Raw genomic sequence first — 14,100 nt, 5'->3', positions numbered from 1 at the left:
GGGTGCTACCTCATTGTGACTTTGATTTGCGTTTTTCTGATGATTGGTGGTGTTGAACATCTTTTTATAAGCCTATTGGTCATTTGTATGTCATCTTTAGAGAAGCGTCTAAGTCCTTTGCCCACTTTTTAGTTGGGTTATTTATTTATTTGCTGTTGAGCTTTAGGAGTTCCTGGTGCGGTTGGGATGGTAATCCCATGCCTGGTATGTGGTTTGAAACTGTTTTCTCCCATCCAGAGGTTACCTTCTGTTGATTGTGCCCTTTGCTGAGCAGGACGTTTTTAGTTTGATGACTGTTTTGCTTTTGTGGCTGTCATATCTGAGAAATCATTGCCGAGGAAATATCAGGAAGCTCTTCCCTGTGTTCCTCTTAGGAGTTTTAGTTTCAGGTGTTACATTCGAGCGTTTGATCCATTGAGTTGATTTTCGTGTTTGGTGTAAGGTAGGAGCACAGTTTCGTTCTTCTGCATGTGGATGTCCCGTTTTTCAAACACCAGGGGTTGAAGGGTCTACCCTTTCCCCATTGTGAATTCCCAGCACTTTTGCTGAAGATCATTTGACCATGCATGCTCAGAATTATTTCTGGGTTCTCTGTTCTTTTCCAGAGCGGGACTTTTATATCCCTTGCTATCCAGCAGGCCATCCAGGGAGTTTACTGTGCTTTTCATCTACTTTTATTTTTGTGGGTGACTGAGAACTTCTGCATTTTAAAGCCTCCTGGATGGTTGACAACACGAGGTAATTTGCGTTTGAAATAATACTTACAAGGTGCTGTTGTGTTGCAGGTCTGTCGTATGCAAGTCACACGGTGGGTTTCACCCCACCCACCTCACTGACTAGAGCCGGAATGTCGTATTACAATTCCCCGGGTCTTCATGTGCAGCATATGGGAGCCTCCCACGGCATCACAGTGAGTATCCGTGGGGTGGGAAGCAGCGCTTTGCTCCAGATGGTGGGCGCAACTGGCCCTCCTCAGGAGACCAGGATGGGTGTGCCCAGACATTCACCTTTCTTCCTCCTCCCCCCCACCCCCGCTCACCTTAAAAACTGTAGAGACTCCCTAATAGTTATATATCAAATTCTGGTGCTGACACTGAAATCCATCCTTGAAGCAAAATTTCAGCTTCACTCTCTTTGAAACATGGCCCTTGTGAAGTGCATTTTGAACCGTGGCCAGTGCCTTGATTGAACCGTGGCCAGCTCCTTGCCATAACGCATTATTGTTAGTGGCCATAATGTCTAAAATATTTATTGTCTGCGCCTTCACAGTTCGCTGACCCTCGGTATTCTTCCTGAAATTAGCCTTATTCTAGTTTCACTCAGAACTTTTCTCCTGAAATTGGAAGGAACTTTACGTGCATCTGATTCAAACCTTTCTCAGGGAACTTTTTTTTTTCTTCAGAACTGGTTATTTAGTCAACTGATAGAGCAGTTGGAAGTGTATTTAATAGGGATTTCGAGAATAGGACAGCACTGAAGGATCCCAATAAGGGAATCTTTAAAGGAAGAAACTGTTCTGTAAAAGCATGTAAGATCCCTCTGAAGCTGCTCTGCTGGTTTGATGGGCTTCGTGTAAAAGCAGAAACTTTTTGGTTGATCTTCAGCTTTCAGGATATTGAAAACTTTCTTTTAGTGATAGAAGGAACTTGGGACAGATTTAAGGGGAGGATGTGAGGACTGTGTTTTAATAGGGCTGTCTCACTAAAGGGGCACAAGTCCAGTAGTTTGGTCAACACAAGTTCCGCAGTAATTTTGCTTTTTCATAGGTGTAGGCATAAACTTGACCTTGTTTAAGTTTTCATTACTAGTTTAGAAACCAGTAGGGATGGACAAGGAAACCACTGCTTTCTCTTCTTCGTTGGTCAGTTTTTTACTGGACTCAGCTCCGAGTCAGGGAGTGTTAGAAATGAGCCGTTTGTACCAGAACTGATCTCCTGATATTCCTGTCCTTTCCAGAGGCCTTCACCACGGAGAAGCAACAGCCCCGACAAATTCAAACGGCCCACGCCGCCTCCGTCTCCCAACACACAGACCCCAGTCCAGCCTCCTCCGCCTCCGCCTCCACCGCCCATGCAGCCCACAGTGCCCTCCGCAGCCACCACGCCGACTGCCCCTCCGCCACATTCGGTGCACCCCTCTGCCCAGCCTTAATGCATGTGCTTAGTCTGAATCTCATGTTGGGACTCGTCCAGTGGAGCCGTCTGCTCAATGCCAAAGGCTTCCTTCCCTGGCCTATTTGGATCTGACTTATTTGCACTGAGGTTATCTAGGCTTCACTATTAATTGTGTTGTAAATGTCTGTCAGAAACGCAGCCAGTGTTGTGGGTTACAACACTAAACAGACGACTTTTTCCATCAGTGTTTTACTTGAATCGACACGTATGTCCATTCCCTGGCTGGAACATTTGCTACTCGGTATCTGGCAACTCAGCAGCAGTGTGCAGTTCTTTGCTTGGCCCCAGAGCTTCATTTTCCTGGCTTTTAGGTTTGTAAAATATAAAGGGATATCTTTTTTATATTTTTTCCATGAATTTGCAGAAAATCACTGAGCTGTTATTACCACCCACCCACCCCCACGATAGTGGTGTTTACCAAACATCCCAATAATTTAGCACTACAATCTGGAAAGTCTAGCTTTCAGTGCAGAATGGAAAGTTAGATAGATCAGTGCCCAAGACAGTGTCCTGTTTAATAGAGCTTTCTACTGATACACTTTTTCTAGTTTATTTTCGGTATATATTAGCATCCATGCCTCTTGTAAAACAGATGGCCAAAAAGTGGCGGATCACATGGCTGTACCTTTTCCACCTACATGGGATGGTTAAATATTGTATATTAAAGTGTGATTCTTCCTTTGTCCTTAACGTTAATCTGCCCGAACTGGCCCCCGCTAACGTGAGTCCATACATGTCCTCCCACAGCGGTTGCGATGGCTGATGAGAACGTGGTGTTTGATTTCTTGCTACAGAAGGCAATGCGACTATGACAACAAACAGCTATTTTCCCCTTCCATTCTTTGTGTTCCCCTGCAGTAGAGTTTGACAAATATTTTAAAGGTGCAAAACTATTAGAAGATATTATTTGAAATGAACATTATAGGAATATCTTGGCATAATGGCCACACAATACTTTGTTGCTTGGCAGCAAAGAGGTGTAGAGGAAAGTAGCACGTTAGTATTGATGACTGCTTCTTTTGTCCAGTATAAGCGAGTGCAGTGTGTACCAAGAAGTATATTCTGAATACATTATTTCCATTCATTTAGCACAAATAAATTCTTTGGTTTCACTCTGAAGTGGAACACTGTGAGTCACTCTTTTCTTAATACTTGCAACATCTTTATTTTTGCTTTTCAGCAGTTACTGTTTTGTATTTTGGTAGTAAAGTGATTTTTACCACCTGTGTTTGCATATTTATATATGCTGTGGATGAAAATAACTTACTAGAGAATGTATATTTTATGATGAGAATGTGTATCTGTTGGATATAATCAGAGGACTGAAAGTTAATTTATCAGTAATTTTTAAGAGTCCATGTTTTGTGGCAACCATCTCTAATAGCTAGCTCTTTATTGAACACACTCCTAAAAATAAGGAACCATGAATGACATTGTAGATATTTAATATTGTACAGTATAGAAACCTCCATTTTGCCTTTGAATGCATATTTAAGAGATACAGAAAGAAAAAGTCTTGTTGGCTGATAGTGTTTGACTAGCATTTTAAGAACTCGAGAGTAAAAGCAACAATAGGATTTTTCACCTCTTCCTGCTTCCGCCCCCCCAAATTGAGAACGTCACTCCTCAGTTGTTTGGAAGAAATCCTATGTCTCTATAAATTTTATTTATAATGTGTGTGTAATATACATAATCATAGTACAGTTCTCAAATAGGGGGAGAAGTTTGGCATATTATTGAGGGTTAAGATTTTTGACATGATCAGACTGGGTCAGATCAAACCCGGGATTCCCCCAACAGCTCCCTGCCCCTCCTGGTACATCGCCATTCCAAGGCATCCTGAAAGCAGGCAAACAGAATTTGCCTTCATGGTACAGTTCTTGGTTTTTCTCCTCGGAGAAATATGGCATATGTTTACAAGAATCTTCTACAAGTTCAGAGATTTCAGTGCTGTTGGATAGTGTCTTGCACTCAAACAAGAAGTGATCTTCCTCTGCCTCCTCTCAATTCAGTTACCTCCTGAAAGCACAAATGTCAAAACATTGCCATATGGTGAATGACAAAGCACTTGGAGTGAGCAAACAGTTCCTGACAAATGCCTTTTAGAGACAAGGTTCTTGACATTCAGACTTCTGCCGAAATGTAGTGCTGGGTCCCCTGGACGAGTCATTTCATTTTAAAGTAAAACACAGCCCCTTCAAACAGCACCATTCCAGCATAAATCTAGCTTCCTCTCCCTGCAGACGTTCGGAATTGATGGACAAACACTACTATTTTGAATTTATGCTGTTTCATGTCCTTTTAAAGTGTTTTATGACCCCATGTGGAACCTGTCACACTTGGGTAGTACCTGCAAAGGCAATTTCTTGGCAGCTGTTTAGCCACCAGGGACCCATCAGGTTCAGACCCTGAGCCCACGGGGGCAGGAGCCCCCTTCCGCATGGGAAGCTGACTTACCTCAGCCGTTTCTCATGGGGGCTGGAAATGGTTACTGCCATTCCTCTTGCCCATTCGCCCAGAGTTACCCTGGACAGACTCCCAGAGGCCTTTGTAAAATCAGTAGCCATCCCAAAGGCAGACGGGAGCCAGCAGTAGCTTCGGCAGCTTCATTTTGCTGTCTTGCTGATAGAGACCCTTGGCTACCACTGTGCTGCTAATAGGATAAGTACTTTGTTGCCAGATTACCATGCCTTTTACATGAAACCAAATCACCTGATACCTGACCGCTCTCTGGGCTCTGAACTGCTTTCTCCCAAAAGCGTGCTGGCATTGTAGACAGAATTCTAGAAATTCGGCAGATGGTGCAAGTATTTAAGATTTCATTTACCTTGCCCCTTTTTTGACTGAAAGGAGTTTGAAATTCTGAGCTCCTGAGATACTGGCCACCACCATGGAATGAATATGTGGCCAGAATGTGACTTTGACACCAAGTGCTGCTGTCCCTTTGCAATTGGCTTCTGATTTGACCAGAAATAATTGAGTGTGAATTTTTGTTAACTGTGCAGTTGTAGGGAAACAGAACACGTATCACCCTTTGTTAGGTAGACAGACTTTTCCTGCCCAAAGCCTTGCTCGTAGAGGGTGCCCAGACAGACAAGAAAAAGCATAGTAAGTTGTGCTTCAAGAGCTCGATATTTTTATCTTAAATCAGTACAGAAGAAATATTTCTGTGTAACTCAGTCTTCTGTCTAGTACTTGTCTTGTAAGTAACCAACACTGAGAACTTTGTAGTGATGACTACCAAAGAAATAGAGTAAAGCAACCTTTTATTTCCAAATTATTAAAGAGCCAGCCGTTGACGCTGCTACGTGAGTTCCATGCTCAAGAGCCATTGTAAGAGATTAAGGGGATTTTAGGTTTGTTTTGTTTCTAGTTTTCTTTTTTCTCTCTTTTTTTTTTTTGATTCAACATACACACACAGCTGTTAGCATAAAATGATGGGGAGCATTTTTCAGAATGCTCCGCCGTTGTGTTTAACTGCCAAGGCCTGGTTGCCTCTCGTTAGGCGATTGGAGGAACCCTGTGTTCGTGACAGTGTGGGTGCTGTGTGTGGACGTGTGTGTGTGCGCGCGCATTCATGCCTTAACTCGGGTTACTGCTCAACTTTAGTCCTTGACTTAGTCTGCACCGTCATCTAGATTGTATTGTACATCTCGATCTGAACTTCGCCCTGGCAAAAACAGAGTTGCAGGCACAACAGTTAAAGAATGCGTTCCTCCAGAAGAGTATTTGGCCAGGTTCACCGTGAGGATTCTTTGGACTTTATTTGGAACTGAGCATGGAGAGCAAAAGTGAACTGTCAAACTGCAAGACGGCAACAAGGAAGAGAGGAGAGCCGAGTGCTGGCGTGTCTTTTGCCTCTGCTTGTTGGTGCGCACTGTGTGTCCCTGATAGCGCGTCTATGGCGCGACTAGGTTGGAGTTCTGGTGATAGTGGCAATCTTGACATTCTTGGTCAGAGTGTAGAGAGATGTAAGATTTCCAATTAATGTCTTATTTACTTCTTTATGTTGATTAGTCTTTGATACATGTGCTGAATCAGAAACCTAAATAAAGATAATTTTTTAAAATGTAACTCTTGGCCCTTAAACCTTATTTCTTTCTGGTCTTTGAGTCGGAAAATGAAAATGGTTCCCCAGTTGCTTCTCATGATATCAAACTTAGATTCTAAATGCCAAAGGCTACCTTAGAAAGTAAAGGAGAGCACACAAGAGGGACCGGTTGCCTGGATGTAATGACTGTTTGAAAATTCACTGAGCTATATGCTTATGATTTGTCCATTGTTCTTTATCTGTGTTATATATCAATTTAAAACCCTAAATCTAGGAGAGTGCGATAAAGGAAAGAAAGCCACTCTCAATTCCCAAAATGTTACTGTAAACAAATACATATATATATTTTTTCAGTCTTTGGACATTGTATTTGGTATATTGGCTTTTCTTAAAATTTTAAAGCCCTCTGTATGGTTTCCGCTTCCTACTTTGTAGGAAGCCTGGCTTTCAAATCAGTTCTAGGTGTGAGTACTAGTTTTTTCACTAGGCCAGTTACTTAACCTCTCTGGAACTCAGGTTCCTTACCTATGAAACAAGGATCTTCTGTAACTATATTAATGAGGAAATTCAGATGAAAGCCTTTAGTACAGTTTCTCACACACAGTAAGACACGAGACAAGTCCCTTCCACACCCATTCACTTAGGAAGAAACCTAGAGTGAGCATTTGGGGACTTCTATGCATGTTTGGGTGGGGCAGGGGTGGGTGGCTCACCAGTTGCATTAGTAAGGCCCCGGCAGTTGGAGCCCACATTCTGAGGGGGAGGCTCAGTACTGGGCAGGATCCTGTCTCAGGAGCACAGTCCTCCAGGACCCCGCTGTGATACCATTTTAGGAGCTCAAACTACTTAAACCTGGGACCCTTTTTATTTAAAACCGCTAAATAAATCTCGAGCCTTGACTCACTCAGGCTTGAACAAGATTCCATATTAACTTAGTTAATAGAAGGAATTTTTAATTGGCTTAGTCATGTAAATTGAAATGGCCAAAATCTCAAAATGCTTCCCTACTCTTGGCAGCTAGGTTTTAATTATAACTTGATGGAAATGTTGACCAGGAAATTACCTAGGAAGCCTGAATTTAAGTCTTGGTTTCCTCTGCCAGCCTTGGCTTTCTGATCTGTGTAATGGGCATAGCCATTCAGATTTCAGGTGGCGTTTGAAGAAAGCAGGATTTACCCAAAATGCATTAATAAGAAGGTAAAGCTTAAGCCACATGTGCCCCTTTTTTCCTTTTAATACATTTTAGAGGCTGTGTGTTCACATGTTTCTTCTAAAATTGAAATGGTTGGCTTAGAAATTTTTTTGTGTTTATATGAGAGTCTAACTAAATCTGGGTTCTTGTTTTTAACATACAGGCTTTAAAAAAATTTTTTTTTAATTGGACATGCAGTTGTATTAAGTCACTAATGTCTAATTCATGCCCCAACTTTCAAACATTCTCTTGAGAAATAGAGAAAAAAATACCGTATGATCTCACCTTTAAGTGGAACCTAATCAACAAAACAAACAAGCAAAATATAACCAGAGACACAAATTAAGAACAAATGGACAGTAACCAGAGGGGAGGTGGGAGGGGATAATGGGGGCGGGGAGAGGGTTTTCAGGAACAACTATAAAGGACACAGACAAAACCAAGGTGGGGGGGGGGTGGAATCAGGAGGGAGGTGGGGATGGCTGGGGTGGGGGTGAGGTGGGAGGACAAGGCAGACAACTGTACTTGGACAACAATAAAATAAATGGAAAATAGAGGAAGAAATCAGTACATGGTCAGTTATGGTTTGTCTGATGTTTATGTTGACATGAGGAATTTAATTTTTGTCCATTAAATCTTTCTGTTCTCTTACATATCACCCTATACCCTACTAATGACAGTGCAATTTTAAAGATTACTAATTATTTGAAAAAGAGATCTTAGTAATTGATTTTAAAATTTCTCATTTTAAAAACAAAGTCCGGCCAGCCCCAAAGTGAAACAGGTGAAAGAATTAACGGTCGAGGTGATGAATATCTATTCTAAACACTGTCCATGTGTTCAAGAAGGCAGAGGGGAGCACAAGCATATAAAAGAAATGGAAAATACAAAAAAGACCAAATTGAATTTCTAAAGATGAAAACTACAATATCTCAAATTTAAAGCAACAAAAACTTGCTTTAAGTCTTAGGGATTTAGGTGTGGGCTCTTTCAATGTTCCTAAAGGACTATAAAAAGGCAACTCCTGAAATTCGAGTTAAGTCTGGTTGAGTAACTTTGTCCACATCTCCTCTGCCCCCGTGCCCTGGGGATAATAGCTCTGCCTGGATGGAACCACTATTGGGAAATGATTAACCTCGGGAACTGAATCACTCCACCTATTAGTCACTTTAATGTCGGGCACAAAGCCTCAAGGTGTAACGTAGTCGGGTAGAAAGTGTCCAGGGAGTTCAAGTCTGGTCTGAGTCAGTTTTCTGAGCTTGTTCCTCACGTACAAAATAGGAGTGAGAATGGGGCCATTAGGACCCAATGAATGCATTGTCATTAGGGTCCAATGAATATACTGTAAACTAAGTTATAGAGAGTATTGGGTTCTTCGATTGCAACTTCTTAACTTTCCAATATAATTTCATTCATTCTTCAAATATTTTTAAAACAAGTTGTGCCAGCCGTTGTGTACAATACTGGGAATGCATGCAGTGGAGGGCAAGGAGGCTACAGTTCCCTCTCTTTTGGAGCTTACTGCCTACAAGTGTGAGCAGCGTCATCCAAGTGTGGTGCAGCAGGGGCCCTCGGCATTAGAAGAAAGGGAAGGTCAGAGAAGACTCCAGAGAAACTGATCTTCAGCAGATGGTTGAAGAACAGGTGGGAATTAGGAGAAGAGTGTTAGGGACAGAGGGAACAGCATGTTCAAAACCTGGAGTAAGAGCATCCATCCAAGTGAGGACTGGGTCCCCTGCAAACAGACTGAGACAAGGACTTGGTGCACGGTGATTCCAGAAAGTAGAATGAGATCGTGGAGGAAGCCAAACCAGTGACCGTTGGGTTGATGAGCTTGTTAGCATTGTGGGCAACTGAAGCGCAGCCCCATGGAGTCTCCCCAGGGAATAATTTAAAAGGGGACTCCGAGTTATTCCCCCAGAGGACAGGGATGCTGGGCTTGGATCCACCAACTCTTTCTTGTATTGGTGGAAGGTTCCCATGGGGAGAATGACCCACATTTGGATTTTCTGAATTGTGCATGAGGCTTCCTTGACAGCCTGAGGCAGCAAAGCCAAGAGCAGCCACCCCAGGTTTGATGAGGGATGCCGGCAGGGTACATGAGCGTCTGGTGAAATCGGGTGGGCCAAGGGGTGTGACACATTGCACCAGGTCTGCTACAGGTGGGTGGCCTGTGCGCCAAGTACCTCTCACCATCATTAAGTTGTTTGGCCTGAAGTATTCATGAAAAAAAAAAATTCGCCGAAGGTGGAAAAAATGTAGCATGTTTTATTTTATTTTTTCCCCTCCGCCAGCTTTATTGAGAACTAATTGACACATAACGTTGTGCAGTTTAACACGTACAGAGTAAAGATCTGATACAGGTGCGTGTGTGTCATAAGATGATTACCACGATGCGCTTACTTAACACATCCACCACCTCACATAGTCACAGGTGATGAAAAATTGAAATAGTTTTTGGTTTAAAGGGAGACTTTTATTTCTTTAAAAATTAAGATTCTTAATTTCTCTGGAAAAATGAGATTGCAACAGGGCCTCGCCCCTGCAAACACGGTGGTCACTCTGCCCACGACATGAGTTATCAAGAGTGTGGTCCCTGCAGCCTTTGCGGTCTGCGAATCCCTAGCACGAGGTATTTGCAGAATGAGGGAAGGTTGACACAGCTAGAGGTGGTGCGTGTGTGTGAGAAAGAGAAAGGGGAAAGGAGAACGCTGAGAGGTGAAAATCGAAGCCCCATTTGGAGCCAGGCCTGCATGGGAAGTTCCTGGCACAGGCCCAGCAAATAATAAGAAAGCGATATGTTGATTCCCTACATTAGGTGAGAGATAACGGGACATTTGTTATACTAGTCTCTACTTCTGTGTGTTTATCATTTTCATAATAAAATTTTCAGAAATGGAGAGGAGGGGATCAAGAGATTTTAAGAACGGAGAGGAAGCAGGGAGTTGGGAGAAGGTGCTAGCGGTGGCGCCACAGAAGATCTAATTTGTGCGGGAAGGCAGCAGTGTTTATGCACCACCCTCCGAAGTGAGAAACATGGTGAGAAGTGGTTCTGGCCTGAGCCTCGGTTTATGGGTTTACGAGTTGTTGACTCTGGACAACTGGGTTGGAGTGATTGATATCCTGGTGAAGTTAAACAGGAGGACGTTCTCTCCTTTATTCTGTGCGTTCCCATATACACATTTCCACAGATAATAGGACTGGCATGCTCGGAGCCTCCCTTTCGCTTGGAAAAGGCCACTGACTACAACTGTCCCTTAGGGTTCCAATTTTTTAGTTGAGATGTGACGTTGCTGTCATTACATTTTTGGTTGACCTTATGGAACTTTGGGACCAAAAGAGGTTTAGGGCAAATTTATGAGACCTAAAGAAAGTGTATCAGTCATGGGCCTTCTAAAGAAACAGTCTATACTTAAACAAGTATGGAGTGAAACCCCCCATTAGTACACCTCAGTTTAAGAATGTGATTAAAGCCCTGGCTAGTGTGTCTTAGTGGCTTGGGTACCGGCCTGCGAACCAAAAGGTTGACGGTTCAATTCCCAGTTAGAGCACATGCTTGGGTTGCGGGCCCAGTGCCCACTTGGGGGCACATGAGAGGCAACCACACATTGATGTTTCTCTGCCTCTTTCTCTCTCCCTCCCCCACTGTCCAAAAATGAATGAAAGAAATCTTAAAAAAAAAAAAAGAATGTGATTAAGGAGAGGAAATCATTAAGCTTTATTTTACGTTGAGTTTTCATTCTCTCTGTGGAAATATGAGCTCAACTTTTGGGTGCTTTTAAGTTGCTGAATGGCGGTTGTTCATGACTCGCCGTAAGTGCCTTCACATTACACAACGTGCTCCCAGGCTGAGTAGCACGACTGCACATAAGTCAAGGTGAGACGCAGAATAAGGGGTCAGTCCTCGCGGGTTTGGCTCCTAGGTGTGAATAATGTCCTGTTTGACCAATGTCAGACCTTTAAGTAGCTTCTAACTCACTTGTCTCACTAGCCAGAATAGTAATTTTATCTTATTATTATTTTTTAAGAATAGTAATTTAAAAAAATTTTTAAATGGCCACATGGATGCTGGAGCCCATTTATGATACTTAGAACTCCATCTCTAAAAGGACCATCACATATTTAATTTTGTCTATTAAACCAAATGGTTCAATAAAACTTAAAAAAAAAATGTAGAGTACAGGGAACCGCTACCATTTTCTACTCTCCTCCTACTTTACAAGGATAAAATTTGTCAATTCAATAGGGTGGGGTCTAGGACAATGACAGCTGAGCCATGGAACCAGAAAAAGTTTGATTTGATTCTCCTGGCACCCAGATTTCCAACCATTTTCCCTTCCTAATCTGAGGAACCCTATCTTCAAATTCCATACCCTCATCTGAAAAGAGGTCCCTGATTTCCTAGGTCATAAAGAAAATACTTCAGATGGGTGTGATTTACTGAGATGGGAATTGTAGCCACTTGGAGGGGAAAAGGAATGATTTTATTTGTAATGCAATTAAAAACCAAGTGACTATTTTTATATGACCTACTCTTTGTGTGTTTTAGGAAAACAAGTGCCTTAAATTGACGTTAAGCTCCTCAATTGTTAAACAACTTTATTACCTTTCAGATAAAGTGCAGGTTAACCATATTATTGGCCTATTTTATGCATTGAGAGTTTCTCTAAAAGTGGGAGGAGAAAACCCCACATTTGAAACACGGAGCCAGGTTTGACTTGAAATCCCTATGAGCCTGCACCATGAGCTGCATTTTCTTTATTTTCGCACGATAAATGGAATTATCTCTAAGCTTGTTTGATCAAGCCCATTCCTGTCTGAAGGAAAGGTTAGCCTGTGTGTAGAGAGGATGGATGCCAATACTCATTCATCTTGAACTCTCCAGGTTAGCCAGTTTCTACCAATTATACTTCTCCAATGTTTACCCTCTTGTCAAAGCTGGTTACAGGGAGACCAGGGTAAGCAGTTCATTTGATATTTAAACATTTGATTTAAAACAATGTTAAATGGCCACAAGTGTGTCAAAGGACATTTATGATACTCTGAACTCCATCTCTAAAAGGACCATCACACATTTAGTCTTGTCTATTAAATCAAAGGGTTCAATAAAAAAAATTTCCTTCATCAAAACATGCTTTTGTGTTAGTTCCTTGTGTCTATTTTCAGAAGGCAGGGGAGAGGATGGGCACCGGGACCTACGGGCCTGATTTCAGACCCTGGTCTGACCCTGAGCTCCTGCGGCAAATTGCATAACCGCTCAGTCTGTTCTTGCATCTTCCTCGTAGAGTTGTGTGGGGTAAACATGTTTCTACATACAAAGTTCTTACAGCAGGGACTTGGAACGTAGGGCAGGTTTGAGCCTTCACTGTTACTTTAAATTCCTCTACCCCACGGCTGTACAGAGCCAGGACTGTTCTGATGACAGATACCAAGTTAGTGTGTCGTATCTCTAAGTTTTTCTTTCTCGTATTCACTTTCTGAAAATGCGATTTTACAAAAAGACAATGGCATTCTTCAAAACCAACATTTATTTTTCTTGGCAGTGGTGACGTGTGAATGCTGTGTCTAAAAGGTGTCAGATCACCTTTCAGGACTGTTCTGAGTTTTATATAATTTCATTTGGGACACTCTACTTCTGTGCTTGTTCTTATCAAGTCTCCACCTCAAAAATGTGATGGCATGTCTGGCAGGCCTGAGGCCGGGGCAGAACACCCCACCACCTGCCCCGGTGTCAGTCCCACAGCCTTCCCTGGACTGGCCCAGACATTGAAACTGGGCCAAAACAGAGCCGGATAGGATGGAGACACTGCGCAGTTGATGGCTTGATAACTGCTCTTTGTCACTTCCTCCATACTGTCCCCCAAGGTGCCCAAGCCAGTCTCATCTCTTTAAAAATACTGGGCTGATTAAGGACAGGAAGTTCATTTCCTAATAACTATGACCCGGGACTGTGGGGCAGTGCTTTGGGCGCCTGTTGTTGGTTACCTTCATTTGGAAGAACCTTCCTGCAAGAAGCAAGTCCCCCTTCCTCAAACCACACTGCAGCCCCCTGGGACCCTGGGCATTCCGCTCAGTGACAACAGGAACAGCTCTCTCCCACCTGGGCAGTGTTGTTGAGGGATGTTTGGAACCTGGAGTTCAAGGGCCACTTCCTTCCGCTGCCCTGAGGGCACTTGGAGGGGCCAAGAGCTTGTGAGAAGGGAATGTGTTGGGTCTTGAATTTTATTGTTTGAGGATTTGCTCAGTTTTCTTTCTAGCTTCATGGACTCTTTCATGCAACACACATTTATCAAGCCAGGTTCTACTTAAAACGAAACAAAACAAACAAACAAAAAAAACCCAAAACAAAAAGCCTCAAACCAGCTTCTTGAAATGAAACGGAGGGAAAGATACTTTAAAAACAGCTTGAATACATAATTCCATAGGGTGTTTTTCATTTCTTTTTTTCTTTAAGATGTTGGAGCCAATGGCCTTTTTATTCATGCCCCCCACCAAGTATAGCAGAAACCCCAGGGGCCCAGACTCTGGGTTTCATCCTCCAAGTCCCCTACCCCAGGCACGTGAGCCAGGAGCCTGTCAAGTGCTGCTGTTGATGATCCTCTGGGGAAGGCCAGAGGGACCAAGGACCCTGGCCCTGGACGCAGGCAGCCGCAGCAGAACTCTCCTCCTGCTGGGAGGGAGGA

The 14,100-nt window shown here is 43.0% G+C and overlaps 1 protein-coding gene across 1 annotated transcript in view; it reads left to right on the top strand.

Annotated features, from left to right (window-relative positions):
- The window catches only part of CCDC6 (coiled-coil domain containing 6), a 106,738-nt gene extending 100,490 nt beyond the window's left edge, over positions 1-6,248 (top strand). Inside the window, exons 8-9 of the mRNA XM_024561390.4 lie at positions 786-910; positions 1,957-6,248. Of these exons, the coding sequence (XP_024417158.2) occupies positions 786-910; positions 1,957-2,151 (320 nt within the window). The 3' untranslated portion in view covers positions 2,152-6,248. The remainder of the gene's footprint in view (positions 1-785; positions 911-1,956) is intronic.
- The last annotated feature ends 7,852 nt before the right edge of the window (positions 6,249-14,100 follow it).

This window comes from Desmodus rotundus, chromosome 4 (assembly GCF_022682495.2).
Source record: "Desmodus rotundus isolate HL8 chromosome 4, HLdesRot8A.1, whole genome shotgun sequence".
Taxonomy (NCBI): Eukaryota; Metazoa; Chordata; class Mammalia; order Chiroptera; family Phyllostomidae; genus Desmodus; species Desmodus rotundus.
The sequence above is the reverse complement of the archived record's forward strand: the minus strand, read 5'-3'. Positions and strand labels throughout refer to the sequence as shown.